This window comes from Staurois parvus, unplaced genomic scaffold (genome assembly GCF_062004578.1).
Source record: "Staurois parvus isolate SC_StPar_1 unplaced genomic scaffold, SC_StPar_1.0 ptg001011l, whole genome shotgun sequence".
Lineage (NCBI taxonomy): Eukaryota > Metazoa > Chordata > Amphibia > Anura > Ranidae > Staurois > Staurois parvus.
The window spans coordinates 276,619-298,187 of record NW_028318807.1 but is presented as its reverse complement, the minus strand read 5'-3'; the positions used below and the strand labels follow the sequence as shown (position 1 = coordinate 298,187).

Genomic DNA, 21,569 nt, shown 5'->3' with positions numbered 1-21,569 from the left:
CATGGGGCCAATCACAGCACCCTGTACCATGTGACCAGCTCCAACCAATCACAGATCATTATCTTGAGCTGTCAAAAACATAACTCACTGATGACAGTTGATGAATGAGTTCGGTTCTGACAGCAAGCTTTGCATTGCAGGAGAAATCACCATTATTTCTACAGCAAAGAAAAATGTGAAAAAAAAATCCCTGATCACCCCCCTCCCCCCACAGTAGTACAATGGTTACTATGGTAACATCCTACTATTCTGATAAAAGTATTTTTAAAAAAAAGTTAAATACCATATTGAGAATTTTGTTTTAAAATTTTTTTAAGGTTTTTGTTTTTTAACTACTTGCCAACCACTTACCTGCATTTTGTGGGCGAGCAGCAGCTCTTGGCAAAGTGGAGTAATCTGCATTGCTTCCTGTTTTGGGGTGTCAATGTGCCTGCTCCCCCCCACTGCACCCCCCGGTCCAGGGAGAGAAGAGAGAACACGGCACCGAGTAAAAGCACCACTACATTGTACACACACGTTAGATTCGCACATTTAACCCTTTGATGGCCCCGTCACCCAGCCAGTGCCATTAGTACAGTGTCAGTATATAGAATGTTTCACTGATCTCTGTATTCCTGCCACTAGTGACATCACATAGTGTCAGGGTCAGTAAGCCCCTCCCAGCCAGGGTCAGCTGGCGTTAGATTGGCCGCACACTGTCGCACTCACGCTATAGGTCGCTGATCACCGCCATTACTAGTATAGTGTTTGTACGGATCAATATATTGATCATGAACAGAACTATACTAGTGCCGGCTTTGTATAGTGTCCCCAATACTCAGTGTTAGCCGGATCGGCCCGGTCACTGCCAGCACTAGTGTTCAGCCCCTCCACTGTTCTTCACAGAAGATTTGTACCAATTGTGGGCCAAGGCAATTTATACACCACAATACATGGCGCCCCCCAAATTCAGCTCTTGTCACACAATTCACATGGAACTCTATCACCGTTTATGAAATTAAAACTTTTTTGGGCCGAACCCCCAACATGGACATTACAGAAAAGAATGAATTGCAGTCATATTGGTCCGCAGACCCGATTCATCGTATGTCCGTGTTCTCTGCTGGTACATATATGTCCAACATGGACCAGCAATGTACTGGAACGTCGCTGGACTTGGAGTGGTTATACCGGGAGGATGCTTGCAGCTACAGGCATCATTCTAGTGCTGGTTTATTAGCTGGTGGGCGGCTTTCATGTAAAAGTAATCCTAGTGGCCAATTAGCTGCAGAATTGTTTTTATGATCATTTTAAATGATTTCCTATAGCAGCAAATCTGATGAGATGAATGAAGTGGGTGTAAAGTGGAAGCAGTGGATGTGCAGGGAGCAGCATCTTGAGCACAAAGCACTTTATGTTGTGGATGGATTTGCACACGGTTCAGTTTCCTTCATTTATTGATAAACCCCATAAGACCAATGAAGTGGGTGTAAAGTGGAAGCAGTGGATGTGCAGAGAATAGGATTTGGAGCCCCGAGCTCTTTATCTCTGAATGTCTCCACATATTTGTAGTGTATTTGTGATGATTTCTGTGCACACACAATAGGACAGCGCTGTGACACATAATGCTCTTCTAGATGACAGGGAATCCTTCCCTTTGTTACAGCAGCAGTCCGCTAGAAGGTTTTTGTAGGTTTGGAGTTGTTACACATAGCGCAGGTTTTATCCATTTATAGTGATGACATCATTGCCCAAATCTGGGGGTCACCAGCCATTTCCACCCTTTACTCCCAGCTGGGGGGCTTTGTATCCATATACCAGATGTTCTACAGGACTAAATCTGCAATCAATGTTACTGCAAAATCAAAGGGGCCAAAATCCCTCCCCCGAGGAGTCATATATTTCTGTTCCCCTTGGTGGGAGTGGAGGTGACCCCTCTATAAGGATCAACAGTCCATACACACCCAGCACAAGGCCGGTGTAGCGGCAAGATTTATTTATTTATTTCAGGTACTTATATATCGCTGTCAATTTGCACAGCACTTTATATATATATTGTACATTCACATCACTCCCTAACCCTCAAGGGGTGTACAATCTAAGGTACCTAACTCACATTCATACATACACATAAGATGAGTTCCCCCATGAAGATGTATGTCCCTGACACATCTGCACATGTCACAGTTTCAGTCACGATCAATCGATTACTAAACTGCTGCATCCGACCTTCTTGGATTAACCCCTTCGTGGCAATTTCTTACATTTGTTAACTAGTTAATTCAAAATTATAATAATCATAATAATTAATAATAATACATTTCTTAGATGTGGCAGTTCTGTGCTATGGATGGTGATCGGCGATCATCTGCTGCTGCCAAAAACCGTAACATGTGCAGATACATCAGCAACACACATCTTCCTGGGGGAACTCATCTTGCCGCTACTCCGGGGTCACACTACCAGAGGATTCCCTGGGCTGCAGTTCCTCTGAGCTCCACAAGGTGGGGATCTCATCTCTACCCAGACAGGAAGTCTATATGGAAGACAGACAGGAAGTGATGTCAGGTAAACACAGGAACTGAGGTCAGGTACAGACAGGAAGTGATGTCAGGTACAGACAGGAAGTTCTATGAATGAGGAAGTAAAGAGAAGACATTCCTGGATCTGGCAGCAGAGGAGGTAATACGTAGATGAACTCCTTCAGGGGGAGGAGTTGATGATAATATATTTGCCCCCAAAGCTGGCCTACATGGTTCAGTTTTATCGTTCAGCCAGTGGGATGACCATAAAAACTGAAGTGATTCCCCCATCCACACATTGGAGGTGGATGGGGAATCCTCCCCGCTGCACTCTTGTATTCTGACAATGGGGGGACTCCTCCGCTCTCAGAATACACAGATCAGCACTGAAGCTATTGGCTGCAGCCGCTGGGGGAGTGGCTTTTATACGGCAGTGGCCACACATGGATGGAAATGTGAGCGATCCCTGCTGAACCAGCTGAATTTCCATGGATCTATGGTCACCTTCAGTGACTTCCTCCCCTCCCCCTCATCTCCTTCATGATGGAAGTCATGCTGAGATCATCTCCCATTGGCTGAGCAATATTCTCATTTGTCTCTCAGCTCCTTCTTGCTATTCCTCGTCCTGCCTGTTGTTTCCTTGGATTGATTTTCTGTGTAGTGACCCCGGCTTGGTCTCTTGGATGCGCTCGTCTGTTGCTTGCCCTGACCTTTCTCCTGATTCCTGGATCTCCTCCTCATCTCTCCTCCATATCCTCTTACACAGCTTTTCTCCACACCTGCAGTGACCCTGGGGGGATGAAACTTGGCACCAGCACGCCGCCAAATCCATCCCCACCATTAGGGGCTCTGGAGACAATTGACTCTGGAGACTGTCTGCTATTTACACTCCGTTCCTCCGCACGTCACCTGATCACATGACAGCTTACTTCCACAGATTCCGGACAGATTTCTGGATGGTAAAGGTCAAAGTTCACTCTTCAGTTTAGGAGAGGTAGGACGCACCCAGGAACAAGGATTTGGTTTATAGGGGAGCCTCATATAGAGGACCCCTCAAATCTCCCCATCCAAATGTCCCTCCATCCAGAGTCTATATGTCCTATGACATCACAATGACCTCACAGCTCCTCCTCCCATTGTCCCTCCATCCAGAGTCAGAGAATCCTATGACATCACACTGACCTCACAGCTCCTCCTCCCAATGTCCCTCCATCCAGAGTCAGAGAATCCTATGACATCACACTGACCTCAGAACTCCTCCTCCCAATGTCCCTCCATCCAGAGTCAGAGAATCCTATGACATCACACTGACCTCAGAACTCCTCCTCCCAATGTCCCTCCATCTGACTTTTTTCTGATGCTCTTAGGATGTGGGGTCCCTTGGTATCTTCACATGTAAAGTGGGACTGTTGGTCCTGCGTTGTATGTAATGACATCAGAATGCTGCAACAAGCCTATACCCTGCGTAGTGTGGGGGTCCTGTGGGGGGAAATTATACCTCAGCCTGAAGTGGGGCTTTAATAAAATGGAGACCTGAATGGAGAGGTGAGGAGGATTCTGGGAATATCATTTGATGTGACTCTTTGTGTTCAGATGTAGAGTTTTCCTCCTGTGAAGTCTGGAGATCATATGACATCACATTGCCTCCACCTCCCTCCCTGATAGAAGAGAGAAAGAAGAAGAAGATTCTAGAAGTCACCAGAGAGATCACTGAGCTGCTGACAGGAGAGGTGAGCGGTGCCGGGAATTCTGGGACATTCTCCAGTAACAGACAAGGGATGTGTCTGGATGGTGACTGTATCATTGTGTGTGTCAGGTTCCTATAAGGTGTCAGGGTGTCACTGTCTATTTCTCCATGGAGGAGTGGGAGTATTTAGAAGGACACAAGGACCTCTACAAGGACGTCATGATGGACAATCAGCCGCCCCTCACATCACCGGGTAAGAGGAGACTTTATTGTAAAGGAGAGAGCAGTACGGAGGATCCACCTAGATCCCCCATCATCTGATAAACACATAGAACCCACCAGAGAGATGTCCCCGTCCTCTGTATTCCCGGGATTCCACACAGGAAGGTCACACCATCCCTCACCATCATCAGGTAGATGATGACAATTATTGGTAGTTGTGATTTATACACAGCATGTTTGTTACAATGAATGTTTTATTATATCTTTCAGAGTGGAATCCTCGGGGATGATAATATTGATGTTAAAGAAGAGTATAAAGAGGAGGATGAGGAGTATGGAGTGATGGAGGAGTTTTCAGAAGGACACAAGGATATGATGGAGCCACCTGATACCAGGAACCCACCAGAGAGATGTCCCCGTCCTCTGTATTCCCGGGATTCCACACAGGAAGGTCACACCATCCCTCACTGTTACAAGGTTGGTGGATGGAGAATCTAGAACATGGATTCATAGAGACAATGTGTGGATTGTTTATCTGACCTTACATTTTACAGATGATATTCTCTCATTTCCTTGATTTAGAGTGGAGATCCAATCGATATAGAATTTGAGGTGAAAGCAGAAGAAGAAGAGGCGTATGTGAGGGATGATCAGCAGTCTATGGAGGAGGATGGAATAACGGGGACATTTATAGAGGAGGACACTCCTACAGAGATCAGCACAGGTGGGTCATGAACACTAAATCCATTCCTCCACCCATACTGCTCACTGATTGGTCCAGAGTAGGGCGGGGACTGGGTGATATCAGCCTGTAATCCCCTGGTCACTTTCCTGAGCTGTGTTCCCCGTCCTGTATTCCTGGATTTCTCTCGGATAATCTTCCTTCTCTGTGCTGCAGACACAATTTATGTCTCTAGACTGGATTTATGGAGGTTCTGGGGTTCAACTGGCAGCAAAATGTTCATTTTCACCATAGACATTATGTGACCTAGGCACCTGGGGTGTGTCTTGGGTCTTCTGTCCCATGTCTGGGTCTAGTAAGATCTCTGACAGAACATTTCTCCCAGGGTTCCTTGCTCTGTGGTCTGCTGGCTGTGCCGGGTGGAGGGATATGTCTGTATAGTCTCAGACGCAAGTCACTGAGTGCAGTCTCAGGAGATGGGAGGCAGCGGTGTGGGATCTCTGCAACTTGTCTACAGTAAACATTTAAGCTTCCACTGATTACTGAATACCAATAATATGAGTCCTGACCCTTACACTGTATAATTTATATTGTACATTACATACTCCTGACCCCTGCACTATATACTCTATGTTGTACATTACATACTCCTGACCCCTGCACTATATACTCTATGTTGTACATTACATACTCCTGACCCCTGCACTATATACTCTATGTTGTACATTACATACTCCTGACCCCTGCACTATATACTCTATGTTGTACATTACATACTCCTGACCCCTGCACTATATACTCTATGTTGTACATTCCATAGTCCTCTCTTCTGCTCTCCCCCCTCCCCCCACTGCTATATATACACATAATATGGATTCTCTTTTGTTCCCTACATTTCCTCCCAGCTGGACATTTTATATCGGATGATGTGATTGGAGCACAGACTTTTACATGGTGATAATAATGTGATCACATCCTCCAACTTTGGACCCTTAAACAGAAAGTGATAATGAGGGAGGAGTCAATACCCCAATGATGGTGGTCTTCAGGATCAGTCCAGTCTTCATCTTGGTTGTTCTCCCCCCATCCTCACTCTCTGACCTCTGGTGGGGCTCAGCCCCGCTGTTCTTCATGACTAAATCATGGACTAAATAAGGAAGTGCAGTACTTCTTGTGTTGAGAAGATGGTGATGAGTGATAGAGGGGGTGGGGACCCTCGTCCTATAATCCCCTCATCACTGTCCCTCCTATAAAAGACAGTTCTGGTTGTTTCCTCACGCTCTGACTAAGGTCCATGAATAAAGAAATGACCTGGTAGGAGATCAGAGGAGCCATTTCCTAGTTCCCTTGAGGGTGGAATTGTAAGCTCCTCAGAGACCAAGCTGCCTGATGTGGGCGGAGTCCTGATTTGGGGGAACCAATCAGCTCCTGTCTAGTAATCCTCTTTGTCTTTGTATTTTAGTCCATGGCCGGGAGATGAGGAAAACCTCCAAGGATTGTCTCACTTTGTCTCCAGACTGGAAAGTAGAAGATGAGGACATGACACAGTATAGTCCAGGAGAAAACCCGGCTCCCTCCAATGTCCATCCGGCACCACCCAGTGTAGATGGACCATCGGATTCCTCGTATCCTGAGGAACCTGACACTGTGCGGGACCGGGCCGGTCTTCCAACAGGGAAGAGCTTCTCCTGTACTGAGTGTGGGAAGGGTTTCCAGTATAAATCCTATCTTAATAGGCATCAAAGATCTCACACGGGAGAAAAGCCGTATTCCTGTCCTGAGTGCGGGAAATGTTACCATTGTAAATCCAAACTGAATGTGCATAAAAGAACTCACACGGGGGAGATGCCATATTCCTGTTCTGAGTGCGGGAAATGCTTTTCAGTCAAGTCCACTCTTTACATACATCAAAGATCTCACACAGGGGAGAAGTCATATTCATGTCCTGAGTGCGGGAAATGTTTTTCACAGAAGTTCGATCTTTACATACATCAGAGATGTCACACAGGGGAGAAGCCGTATTCATGTCCTGGGTGTGGGAACTGTTTTTCACAGAAGTCCAGTCTTCACAAACATCAGAGATGTCACACAGGGGAGAAGCCGTATTCCTGTCTTGAGTGTGGGAAATGTTTTTCACTGAAGTCCAATTTTTACAGACATCAGAGAACTCACACGGGGGAGAAGCCGTATTCCTGTCCTGAGTGCGGGAAATATTTTTCAGAGAAGTCCGATCTTCACAAACATCAGAGATCTCACACAGGGGAGAAGCCGTATTCCTGTCCTGAGTGCGGAAAATGTTTTTCACAGAAGTCCCATATTTCCAGCCATCAGAGATGTCACACGGGGGAGAAGCCTTATTCTTGTCCTGAGTGCAAGAACTGTTTTTCAGACAAGTCCAGTCTTCATAAACATCAGAGATATCACATGGGGGAGAAGCCTTTTTCCTGTCCTGAGTGTGGGAAATGTTTTGTACAAAAATCAAAGCTTGAAACACATCAGCGATCTCACACGGGGGAGAGGCCATATTCTTGTCCTGAGTGTGGGAAATGTTTTTCACAGAAGTCCATTCTTTACACACATCAAAGATCTCACATGGGGGAGAAGCCGTATTCCTGTCCTGAGTGTGGGAAATGTTTTTCAGACAAGTCAAACCTTTCCAGACATCAGCGATCTCACACGGGGGAGAGGCCATATTCTTGTCCTGAGTGTGGGAAATGTTTTTCACAGAAGGCCCATCTTTACAAACATCAGAGATCTCACATGGAGGAGAAGCTTTATACCTGTCCCGAATGTGGGAAATGTTTTTCAGACAAGTCCAGTCATTCCAGACATCAGAGATCTCACACAGTGAAGAAGCCACTTTCCTGTACTGAGTGATGGAATTATTCCTCACTGAAGTCCTGTCTTCCTGTACATCAGGGGTCCCACACAACGCTGGAGGTGTATTAGTGCCTTGAGTGCGGGAAATGTCTTCTAGATGAATGTTGCTGGACATCCCAGCTCTCATGTGGGGAAGAAGCACCCCCTGATATACACCTCAGATATACTCCATGGCTGATCTTCATCATGGAAGAAACAGTTCATAAGGAGACCAGAGGTCCCCAAAGACATGGATGAAGTGTGGGACTGGGTCGGCCATTGATAGCAGGAGAGGAATAAAAATGGAGTCCTGCCCTGTGATTGGCTGAGTACATTTTGTGGTGGGAGATTTCACAAACACTTATAGATCTATTAAATAAAAGTTTAATAAATATGATCGGCATTCACCCGGCTGTGATATATTTTGGCCACATTTTATTTCATGTGATCATTGGCTCCAAATAGGGACCATCATTTCATATTCTGCGACTTTTACTGATGGAGGTATTTCAGGAAAATACTGCATTATGACCACTAGATGGGGCTGACAAAGGAAATCACTGTGTTAAATCACATAGGTCCAGAATTTGTAATGTCTGGATGGACACTTGTCTCTTCCGTCCAATGAATGTTCTATAAGTGGAGCCCTTAGTTCCCTTCATCAGGCATGGATTCATCTCCATCACTGAGGTCATCCTCATCACTTGTGAGTACAGAACACACTGAAGGATAGAAGGTCATCCAAGCAGCAATAATAAACCAACCATTCATTTACAGCTGAAAATGTGCATTCCGCCATTAGATGGCACAACGTTTTATTGGAATTAGTGTCATCTAGTGAACAAATGTAATATTTTACCCAAAAACAGGAAACAAAGGAGGTTGTGCTGAGTAACTATATACCCAACACGCCCAGCCCTACAATGGTGTGATGATGAAACCATGACAAACTTTGTCCTCAGAAATGGTCCCTAGGGGGCGCTATAAAAGCCTTTCCAGGTCCTCAGTGTAGAGGTGACCCTGAATCATGGATGGAGAATGATTGCTCTCACTCCGGCATGCATGGCGTGATGTAATGTGTGGGGCAATCCATGATCTTGTATGTAGGCACAGGTGGAATATTGGTTAGTATGTACAGTTGCAAGAAAAAGTATGTGAACCCTTTGGGATTACGTGGAGTTTTGCATGAATTGGGCATAAAATGTGCTCTGAACGTCATCTAAGTCACAACAATAGAAGAACACAGTCTGCTGAACATAATACTACACAAACATTAGATGTTGCCATGGTTTAATTGCACATAACACGTAAACATTCACAGTGCAGGGAGGAAAAAGTATGTGAACCTTTGGACTTAATAACTGGTTGACCCTCCTTTGGCAGCAATAACCTCAACCAAACGTTTCCTGTAGTTGCAGATCGGACCTGCACAACGATCTGGAGTAATTTTGGACCACTCCTCTTCACAAAACTGTTTCAGTGTAGCAATATTCTTGGGATGTCTGGTGTGAATCGCTCTCTTAAGGTCATGCCACAGCATTTCAATGGGGTTGAGGTCAGGACTCTGACTGGGCCACTCCAGAAGGCGTATTCTGTGCTGTTGCAGCCATTGTTTTGTTGAATTACTTGTATGCTTTGGGTCATTGTCCTGTTGCATCACCCATCCTCTGCGGAGCTTCAGTTGGCGGACAGATGGTCGTACGTTTTCCTGAAAAATGTCTTGATAAACTCTGGAATTCATTTTCCCATCAATGACAACAATCCGTCCAGGCCCTGAGGCAGCAAAGCAGCCCCAAACCATGATGCTCCCTCCGCCATGTTTTACAGTGGGGATGAGGTTTTGATGTTGGTGTGCTGGGCCTTTTTTTCTCCACACATAGTGTTGTGTGTTGTTCCCAAACAACTCAATCTTGGTTTCATCTGTCCACAGTATATTCTGCCAGTAGTGCTGTGGAACATCCAGGTGCTCTTTTGCAAACTTCAAACGTGCTGCAATATTCTTTTTGGACAGCAATGGCTTCCTCCGTGGTGTCCTCCCATGTACTCCATTCTTCTTTCCTTATTGTAGATGTGTCAACAAAAATGTTAGCATGTGCTAGAGATTTCTGTAGGTCTTTAGCTGACACTCTGGGATTCTTCTTTACCTCATGCAGCATTCTGCGCTGTGCTCTTGCAGTCATTTTTACAGGACGACCATGCCTAGGGAGAGTAGCAACAGTGCTAAACTTTCTCCATTTGTAGACAGTCTGTCTTACCATGGACACATGAACATCAAGGCTTTTGGAGATACTTTTGTAACCCTTTCCAATTTCATGCAAGTCAACAATTCTTGATGGTAGGTCTTCTGAGAGCTCTTTTCTGCGAGGCATGGTTCACATCAGACAGTGCTTCTTGAAACCAGTAAACCCAAAACAGGTGTGTGTTTTTTAAAGGCAGGACAGCTGTCAGCAACACATCCAGTATCATCACACTGATTGGAGTCAAGGTTGGCTCACTCCTGGCTCCAATTAGCTCTAGGAGAAGTCATTAAGCTAGGGCCTCACATACTTTTTCCTCCCTGCACTGTGAATGTTTACATGTTATGTGCAATTAAACCATGGCAACATCTAATGTTTGTGTAGTATTATGTTCAGCAGACTGTGTTCTTCTATTGTTGTGACTTAGATGACGTTCAGAGCACATTTTATGCCCAATTCATGCAAAACTCCACGTAATCCCAAGGGGTTCACATACTTTTTCTTGCAACTGTATGTGGGAACTCAATGATTAGGGGGCGGGGTTTTAGGTGTTTAGGTGCACCTTTCATTTTTTCACTGTAATGCCAACATATAAGGAACCAATAGCCCCCATATGATCGCATTTTGTGGTGACGGGTTCTCTTTAATGAGACATCAAGACCCTGATTTACTATTGTGCCTAGGCACATTTCCGTGTGCTAACATCTACCTTTTAATAGCGATCGTCTACTTTTAGACTGCAAAGACATTTACTAAAGAGAAGCATCAACGAGTAGACGCCAAATCAAATTTACTAACCAGCAATCAGACCCAAAAAGCAGACTTGCTAAGAAGCACGTCTAACACCATGAAAAATCACTGCAGAGACATGTTCACTTAGAAATTTGCTTTCCCAAATATCAGGACTTCACTTTAAACAATATCTAACATTTCCAAAAAATGTTAAAATGTATAAAAAATAGTTTTTCAAAGAAAGTCGTGACAGTGAAGAACTAGACGCTTTTCCAACATCTATGGCTGATAAAAATGCACATGTGCAGAACACATTTTAGACGTCCTCTGTGGGCGCTTTCTTTTTAGACCCTGTTCAATAGTAAATCTCAGTGTGGAGTCCTCTGACAGCCGGCACTCGGTCGCGTCTCCTGTGTGTGGAGTCCTCTGACAGCCGGCACTCGGTCACGTCTCCTGTGTGTGGAGTCCTCTGACAGCTGGCACTCGGTGGCGTCTCCTGTGTGTGGATTCCTCTGACAGCCGACACTCGGTCGTGTCTCCTGTGTGTGGAGTCCTCTGACAGCCGGCACTTGGTCACGTCTCCTGTGTGTGGAGTCCTCTGACAGCCGGCACTCGGTCACGTCTCCTGTGTGTGGATTCCTCTGACAGCCGTCACTCGGTGGCGTCTCCTGTGTGTGGAGTCCTCTGACAGCCGGCACTCGGTCACATCTCCTGTGTGTGGAGTCCTCTGACAACCGGCACTCAGTCACGTCTCCTGTGTGTGGAGTCCTCTGACAACCGGCACTCGGTCACGTCTCCTGTGTGTGACAAACAGCACTCGGCATATCTTCATGTATTCTAATTAGATTTCCTTAGTTCTAGTGATTCTATTTTTGTTTCTTATCCTTTATAATTATTTCTGTAATTGTTTTACTTATTTAGAAGGTCTAGATAATTTTTATTTTGACAGCTGAATCTAAAAATAAACGTCTGCAAAAAAAAAAGAAAAACAGCATAGGGTCCCCCCTCCCATCCATACCAAGCCCTTCGGGTCTGTATGAATATTAAGGGGTAAAAAAAAAATGGTGTGGGGTCCCCCCAAAATCCATACCAGGCCCTTATCCGAGCATGCAGCCCGGCAGGTCGGGAAAGGGGGGATGAGCGAGTGCCCCACCCTCCTGAACCATACCAGGCCACATGCCCTCAACATGGGGGGGTGCTTTGGGGCAGGGGGGCTCCCCCCCAGAGCACTTGTCCCCATGTTGATGGGGACAAGGGCCTCTTCCCCACAACCCTGGCCGGTAGTTGTGGGGGTCTGCGGGTGGGGGGCTTATTAGAATCTGGAAGCCCCCAGATCCCGGCATCCCCCTACGTGAATGAGTATGCACTACATGGTCCCGCTACTAATTCACAAAAAAAAAGTGTAGTGTAAAAAACCACAGTACAGGGTCTTTGACAAGTCCTTTAACCACAAGCCTACAAGGCACATATGCCCCCTTCTTGTCCAGGCCAATTTTTCAGCTTTCAGCACTGTCACACTTTGACAATTGCGCGGTCATGCAACACTGTACCCATATGAAATTTTTATCTTTTTTTTGTGACAGAGCTTTATTTTGGTGGTATTTAATCACCTCGGGTTTTTTATTTTTCTTAAACCAAAAAACACTGAAAATTTGGGGAAAAAAAAGTTTTTTCTTTGTTTTTGTTATAGAATTTTGTAAATAAGTGAATTTTCTCCTTCACTGATGTGAACTAATGAGACTGCACTGATGGGCACTGATAGGCTGCACTGATGGACACTGATAGGTGGCACTGATGGGCACTGATGAGGAGGCACTGGTAGGTGGCACTGATGGACACTGATGAGGAGGCACTGGTAGGTGGCACTGATGGGCATTGACAGGCATCACTGATGGGTACTGAAAAGTAGCACTGATATATGGCACTGTTAGGCGGCACTGACTGGCACTGTTAGGCGGCACTGATAGGCGCATAAAAAGTAGTGTATTCATTACTTTAGAAATTGTTGCGGCTCCAGCCAAGTTTGAACCACACCAATATGAACGCTCTAATAGCGGTCACATTGAGTGTGACTTGGCATGTGATTTGCATGACAAATCGACTTGCAAATCGTATGCCAAGTTGCACCCTATTGTCTACTATTAGAGCAGTCACATGGATGCGTTTCCGACACTGATTTCTATAGTAGTACATGTACTACTTTTGTGACGATTTGCATAGATATCTGTGTCAGATGTCTTGCAAATCGCAAGGAAATCGGCATCTTCACCGTACGTCGCACAATTTCTAAATTGGCTTTGATGTGACCGCGGTGTAAGGTCTTTTTCAGTATTGCATGCGAGATGTGGTCATGTGACTGCCTTAACTCATGCGATAATCTGGAGTGAATTGTGCCCATAGGGCCAAGAAATATTGCCAATAGGATTCCCTTTCACATCCCTGTTCAATGTTCTGTTGTATGCTGCACAGGTACACGTCACTGTGGCTTTCTTTCTGACTCTGATTTGTGGGGCCTGTATACCAAGGGTTACCGCAGGTGAGAAGAGGATTCATCAGGTGCAAACACTTTCTCTGACCCAATGAATGACAGTGGTGGGTGTGGCCTATGTTATATAAAAAGATGCAGTAGTGGCAAAAGTTTGACTTGTACAGGCCACGTTATTTTCTGCAAGTCCTTCTCTGTGGTGGTTTGGGGAGGAAGAGATATTGCGGTGAATTGCCCCAGGCCACACTCACGCTGTGTTTTGATGTGGGCTGTAAATGTTTTGCATTTTTTTCCTTCTAAGGTGTGTTTGTGTGTTATTGTACAATGATTGTGTTTATTATCTTTGCATTGTAATCCTAACACATGTCAACTACTCTGCTCTTCCAAATCTGCACTTGGCTATAGTTTGCTTTATTTAGACTGAAATGCAGTTTTCAGACAAACATGGTGAGAAATGTATGTGTGGGGGATTTGGGGAGGTGGGAGGTGTTTTATTTCGGCACATATGTGTTTTTATATTGATATTTTGATCTTCAGCCTGTTTTGGGGATAGATAAGCCTTCTACGTGATTCATATTAACCATTTGTTTCCTGCTGTAACCTGTGAAAGCACAGTTCATTAGAAGTATAATCTTTTAGATTGTAAGCTCTTATGAGCAGGACCGTTCTATTTTAGCAACATCAATCCTGCTTTTTTTTGTCCCACCAAGAAATTGAATGTTCCTGCTTGTTGTTGCTGTCCAAATAAATGTGGAATATGTATTTGATCAATAAACATTTGGACTATGTTTATTTTTGGGGGAGTTTTTTCATATTCAAGTTCAATGTACTAGCACCCCTAACACTTATATTTTGTGAGTGATATAATATGTCCAAATCTAGCTTGTTAGAGTGCACATATGCAAGTATGTCCAAACTAACCAACCAAAAGCCCCCTATTGCAACACAAGACCATGTTATGTACCAATGAATAGGTCGTGTTCAATGTGCAGCTAGCTATTCTTTTTCTACAATCCTCTTAACAGTAATAAATTGGGTCCCCAATTTATGTTGACTTTGGGCCTTTACCAGCAAATATATATTCGCCAATGTCATTTACACAGTAGAGCTGCAAGCATACATTCACCAATGTCCTATACACAGTAGAGCTGCAAGCATACATTCACCAATGTCATATACACAGTATAGCTGCAAGCATACATTCACCAATGTCATATACACAGTATAGCTGCAAGCATACAGTCACCAATGTCCTATACACAGTAGAGCTGCAAATACAACATTCTCCAATGTCATATACACAGTAGAGCTGCAAATATACATTTGCGAATGTCATATACACAATGGAGCCGCATGGAAAATTGCTATGGTGCATAAATAAACGCCAAGACGGCTGTTGGAGGGGGCACTAGAGCAGCTGTCATACCGGAAATACGTCACGACGTTAGCAGAAGGATGTTTGCACACGCCCGGAAGTGGTAGTGGGGAGTGTTAGTGGATGGGAGTGTAGTTAGGAGAGTTTAGTGGTAATTTGCAAGTCTATTTTTTAGCTTTGTGAATTGTTCTTTTGTGGAATTCCAGACCACATCTGGACATGGCGAGATCGCTGTTCTCCACCGAGGAGCTGATCCTCATTTGCTGGGGAAACATTACTAATAATTGTTGTATTTTCAGTTGAAAACATGTCCAATTCCTAGACACATTGAGGTACATAGCAGAGGTTCAAGGTAATCCATAGAAGAGGTTGTGACGGTCGTGGCGTCAGACCCCCAGTCTTTCTCCCCAGCTCATGACCAAAGGACTAGCCAATCTAAAACCGCACTGTTACGTGCAAAACAATGCCATGCTCAGCTGCATCCTGCACAAAGATTTCCAGCCAATGGACCACAATCTATGTACTGAAGCCTCAGAGTGATTGTTACTGGGTCAAGTTAATTACACAATTAACCCTTCACACTGCCACCACCACCTTTTGTACAGAGTAGGAAGAAAATCACCAATATTAGCAATAACACTGTGATGTTGGAATAAGCGTCTGTATACACACTGTCACCGCAGGCAAATGTATGCAGAAGTTTAAAACACACAGTAGCACTCTTCAGAGACAGGGATTCTTAGTTTGCATTAAAGAGCTTTAGAAACAGTTCAACACTTTTCAGAAAATTGGATTTATTAATAAAAAGGTCAAAATGGTGCAATAAAAATATTTACATAAAATGATGTAGCCAGTATATATATATATAAATACAGAGAGCAATAACACAACAGAGAGATAACAGAAAGAAGTTTAGGGAGGTAGAATACTTGCCGTCAGCCTTGGTTTAAGCAGATCAAGTGTCAGAACAAAATGGTACCGTTCTACTAAGTTGGTTCCTGATGTTAAAAAGGGAGAATTCTTCATCTTACTTCTCTCAGGCCTGACAGCCTATTTTCTAGTCCCCAAGCAGGGGGTGTCTCTGAAGCCAAGGGCCAATGGCCTCATTTGGGGAGGGGGGTCTAGGCGGAGACCCAAGTTAGAACCAAAATCCCTCCCAAGTTATACCATGGTCAATAACCTTCTCTAGGTACATATAGCAACCTAGACACTAGTAGATTAATATGCAGAATGATATCCTGAACGTCCAGACATCAAATATGCCATATCTTACTATTTCAGCTAGAACTATATGACTTTCTGCTCTCCTGTAGACTTTAACTAGGGGTGTAAGGTATCAGGTGACTTGTATTAAAGTGACCTCTCTGAATATATGCTTGGTTTCATTGTAAGTATTTCCTATCTTAAGATATGAAATTGTAGGGAAACGTGCTTTTAAATAGGATGTATCTTTTACTGTTATCTCGGAATGTCTTTCATGTCCAGTGAAGGACTGGTTTATAGCTTTCCGATCACCTCCAAATAAGAGTCTCAAAGACATACTGGGCCCAGGCTAATTGGGGTTAATAACCATGAAGTTATCCAGCTGGGCTTGATGCCTTGTGAGCTCAGCATACACACAGACCACATTCCTGAGGGAGGGGGATTGGAGGGAGAGAGAATGATACAAGATGGAGGATCTTTAGCAAGATGGATGACCACGTCTATCTCTGTATGTACAATTGCAACAGAAGTTATTGTTCTTCCTAACTATACAGGTGGCACAGACACAAGCATACACCCAGGGCCACTGTTAGATATCACGGGACCCCGTACAGCATACCTGACAGCCCCCACCACCATAGAAAATATCCAAATTATATTTATGGTAAAAATACACTAAAAACATTATTAATGGACACAATCCCAACCATATTCCTGTAAAATCTAAATGATAAAACTGTACTGAGTTCATAAATAAAGCTGTGTGTGTAATGGAGGTCTTGGGGCTCATTCACGTGGGTGCTGTGGCCTGTAGAGTGGAAATCAGTGGTTGGTTGTTGTGGCTGTCGCCGTTTGCAGGCAACCTATGTTACACAATGGAAATGCTGCAGGTCATAATTTGACAAGTTATGGGTGCAGGTGTACAGCCCTGAACACAGTGAGCATTCAGGGAGACTTTCCCACGCCTTCACACCTGTCAGATGACAACCTGTGTTCATACAGCTGCTGTGTCCCCATAGTGTAACAGGTGGCTCCAGCCACATGAACAACCCCCTCATTCATGCTGTACAGGCCAGAGGACCTGTGTGAATTGGGCATTTTTTACTTTTTTTTCCTCAGCTCATTAATTTCAATGGGCTGCCTAATGTGTGGGAACATGCAAAAATACTGCAGGCATATTATTGTAAAAAAGTGTTGCACCTAACCGCACAGTAGTGTGGTGCCATGCGTTTTTGTGGCTGTGAATGGGTCTGTTTTTAATAGACGTGTTTATGTGCAATTACATTTTCATCATGGCACCTGTGCACATCTGCAGAGGGCATTGCATTTCTTTGCTGTGCTGGAAAATGTGTGCTCTTGCATGCGTTTCTGCACCACCAATGGTGTGAACAAGTTCTAAGGGCCAGTTCACACTATAGAAACAGTCTAGATGTGGATGCATTTTGGACACGTTGCATTGCATTTTTGTATCCCTTCCAGTTAGTTTTTCTACTTTCTTTTTATTCAATTTAATTAGGGACATGTGCATTTTAGTTCATTCAAGGGCGTTCAACGTGTTCCAGTACAGTTCTATGCAGAAACAATGCAGTGTGGTCAACTTTTTTGACAGCACCTGCAATGCACTTCAAATGCAAGCGCTGATGTGAACTATCACATTGACAACCATATAACCTTCCTTCTGTGCGTTTGTGATGCCGAAAAAGCAACTGAAACACATGTAGTGTGAACTGGCCCTAAAGGTTATTATAGGTCAGGGAACGGGACTGACCAAGAATTGTGAATTCAATCAAACTAGTGGTGAGATACAATCAGAAATCTTATAATGTGAGATCTGAGCTGTAGCTGATAGGAAATGAGACACATTAACTTGATCAGTAAATAAACAGTTAAATAAAAAGAGTGGGGCGGGGATACATAGATTTGCATATGGGACAGATGATGATGGGAAGGGGGGGACAAGTTGTATAAGGAGACAGGTTTAAAAGAAGAGAAAACAAGTTACAATGAAATATACACAGCATGAAACTTGCACATTTCAAACTTGTCAGAAGAACAGGACGCAGGGAAGATTCACCCCTTTTCCACTTTTTAGTCATTAGCCAAAATCTTAATTGATTGATCAATATTACTGGCACTGATACAACCCAGAAAATTGATCTCCATTTTTTTAACATTCATAAATGTCAAGGAGCTTATAATCTAAGGGCAGAAACTCAGCCATATACTAGGCCCAATGAACCTAACAGCATGTCTTTGGAGTGTTGGCAGAAACACATCCATACAGGGAAAGCATGCAAAGTGGGATGCAGCCATGACTGGGATTAGAACCCATGACCCAAGTGCTGTAAGTTCTGAGCTCTAACCACTTAGCCACTGTAGGAGACAGAGTTTAAGCTGCAATGTAGAATAGTTACATTGTTTACAAATAATGATAAAGCGAGCGCTGGTCAAATTATATAGACTACTAAAATGGTATTACACAAGATAAATATAAATCTAGGTATAGATATGAAGGTAGCATCTAGCACTCAGGGTATTGGCAACAGTCGCAAAATAGAAATATGTTAAAGTAATAGTGCAGCACTATAAATGCATGTTATCAATCATAAACGCATGTAAAGTCAACAAAGTGCAAAAAAGTGCAATAATGATGTAAAATGGTAAATGGTGCTAAAAAAAGTTCATGTAATCATTCCTGAATAATGGAATGTCCTTGGTGTGAGAGTACCAACTCAGAGAGTGCCTATGAATGGCACGTGTGGTTTATCCGTGACGGACAGTAGTGCATGAACTTGTGAAAGATAAACCACCCTTTGGATGGGTCTACACTCACCAGAACAAAAGTATTAATGCTCATGGTTTATACACATCACACATCTGGGGGTGCAGCGGTATGCTGGCAGCTATGGGTTAGTCATCCAGCTCCATCCATCAAGGTGGGTTCCAAAATGGTCCTGGGGAGGAATTAGCTCAGCCACAGGAGCCAGAAAGGTGCTTAATAGTACTTTATTATAATGGTCACGAGTAACAATTTAAAATATCCACGTGGAGTAATAAAATGAATAGCAAAGTGAGTACCAAGATGCCAGACGCTCCTCAATGGCGGCGGCGTGTCATCAGCAATAGGGATCCACCCAATGCATTTCGTGTACCAACACATCCTATTGGTGTGCCCCTGAGGACATGTTAGTACACAAAATGCATTGCGTGGAGCCCTATTGCTGACGCCACGCCACCGCCATTGAGGAGTGTCCGCCATACTGTCCATCACGGATAAACCGTCTGCACTACTGTCCGTCATGGATAAATCACACGTGCCATTCATAGGCACTCCCTGAGTTGGTACTCTCACACCAAGGACATTCCATTATTCAGGAATGACTATATTAACTTTTTTTTAGCACCATTTACCAGTTTACATGAGTATTGCACTTATTTGTACTTTTTGGATTTTACATGCGTTCATGATTGATAACATGCATTTATAGCGCTGCACTATTACTTTAACATAGAATAGTTACATGATTAAAGAGAAGGAAGATATATCATTATATTGGGAAATTACAACTAGACATTCCCAATTATTTGAGATATAAGTGTGAAAATGTTTGACATTTGAAAACAGAATGTATGACATTCATTAGGAAATGCATTAGTTGTCTGATCATTTTGGAGAAACAGCAACCCCCCCAAAAAATAGGTGTACTTTTACTTTAAATTATAAGTATTCTCACATGCAAACAGAAAAACGCCAACAGTACAAAGCCCATGGTTGTGTGTCATCTAGCGAACATATCCGGCATTGCATCTAGAAATGTGCTAGATGTGATTCCGGATTTGCTAACAGGAAAGAGTCTACAAAGTAGATGCTTTTCAATGAGTTTGCTAGATGCCTTTCTGAAGACTGACAGGTCAAGATTGATTGAATGGAGTCTGCCTGAATGTTCAGCGTCTGCTGGTAGACTCAATTCTTAGTAAATCAGGCCCAATAGGTCTCCCGGGAAGGAGGGTCAACCTCCAATTTATGAACTTTTGGAAGCCTATAAAAAACTGGTATCTGGATTTAACACCTTAAAGAAGGTCATGGTCTTTTTATCAATGATACCCTTCTCAAAAGCTTCCTCAATCACATCAAAGAGGATCTTTTGACCATTCTCCATGTTATTATTATTATTATACAGTATTTACAGTTGTGGCCAAAATTATTCAACCCCCACTGAAATTGAGTGTTTTGGCCAGTTTGACATTGCTTTTGATCATTCAGTCATCTTGCTTACATTTACATTAAAGAGGCACTTGTAGGTCAGACAAATATAACATAACAGTTATAATGAAATAACCACAAATGTCTTTTCTGTGCTCACAGCATTATCAGTTTTATTCAACCCCCAAGTGACATTCAATCTTAGTACTTAGTACAGCATCCTTTTACAGTTATAACAGCTTTTAAACGTGAAGCATAGCTTGACACAAGTGTCTTGCAGCGATCTACGGGTATCTTCGCCCATTCTTCATGGGCAAAGGCCTCCAGTTCAGTCACATTCTTAGGCTTGCGCACTGCAACTGCTTTCTTTAAGTCCCACCAGAGGTTCTCAATCGGATTTAAGTCTGGTGACTGCGATGGCCACTCCAAAATGTTCCAGCCTTTCCTCTGCAACCATGCTCTAGTGGACTTGGAGGTATGCTTGGGATCATTGTCCTGTTGAAAGGTCCAACGTCTCCCAAGCCTCAGGTGTGTGACGGACTGCATCACGTTTCCATCCAATATCTCCTGGTACTGAAGAGAATTCATGGTACCTTGCACACGCTGAAGCTTCCCTGTACCTGCAGAAGCAAAACAGCCCCAAAGCATGATTGACCCTCCACCATGCTTCACAGTAGGCAAGGTGTTCTTTTCATCATAGGCCTTGTTCTTCCTCCTCCAAACATAGCGTTGATCCATGGGCCCAAACAGTTCTAATTTTGTTTCATCAGTCCACAGAACACTATCCCACAACTTTTGTGGTTTGTCCACATGGCTTTTGGCATACTGCAGTCGACTCTTCTTATTCTTTGGAGACAGCAAGGGGGTACGCCTGGGAGTTCTGGCACGGAGGCCTTCATTACGCAGTGTGCGTCTTATTGTCTGGGCTGAAACTTCTGTACCCACATCTGACAAATCTTTTCTCAGTTCCTCAGCAGTCACACGGGGACTTCTCTCCACTCTACGCTTCAGGTAGCGCACAGCAGTCGAAGTCAGCATCTTCTTTCTGCCACGACCAGGTAGCGTTTCAACAGTGCCCTTTGCCTTGAATTTGCGAATGATGCTTCCTAAGGTGTCTCTTGGTATGTTTAACATCTTTGCAATCTTCTTATAGCCATTGCCCTTCCTGTGAAGAGAAATCACCTCTTCTCTTGTCTTCCTGGACCATTCTCTTGCCTTCACCATGTTTGTAACCACACCAGTAAATGTCTAGAAGGAGCTGAGTATCACAGTCATTTTAAAGCTGCCTAATTGGTGCTTATTATGCTTGATTGCTGCTCGGTGACATCCACAGGTGTTTTCAATACCTGATGGAAAGCACCTGTATGAACCTCTGTTCTTCA

General features: G+C 43.8%; 1 protein-coding gene and 1 long non-coding RNA gene across 2 annotated transcripts; both read left to right on the top strand.

Moving 5' to 3' along the window:
- Positions 1-6,558: 6,558 nt before the first annotated feature.
- On the top strand, positions 6,559-8,354 carry LOC149441220 (uncharacterized). Its single transcript, XM_089657572.1, has one exon. It carries the CDS (start codon positions 6,569-6,571, stop codon positions 7,967-7,969), a length of 1,401 nt encoding a protein of 466 aa, XP_089513698.1. The 5' UTR covers positions 6,559-6,568; the 3' UTR covers positions 7,970-8,354.
- Positions 8,355-10,678: 2,324 nt separating this feature from the next.
- On the top strand, positions 10,679-14,197 carry LOC149441219 (uncharacterized). The gene is made up of 2 exons (XR_016307422.1): positions 10,679-12,705; positions 12,743-14,197. It is a non-coding gene; the product is annotated as an uncharacterized LOC149441219 (long non-coding RNA).
- The last annotated feature ends 7,372 nt before the right edge of the window (positions 14,198-21,569 follow it).

Excerpts from the sequence above, each read along its gene's own strand:
- LOC149441220 (XM_089657572.1), top strand. The coding sequence starts at position 6,569 with ATGAGGAAAACCTCCAAGGATTGTCTCACTTTGTCTCCAGACTGGAAA.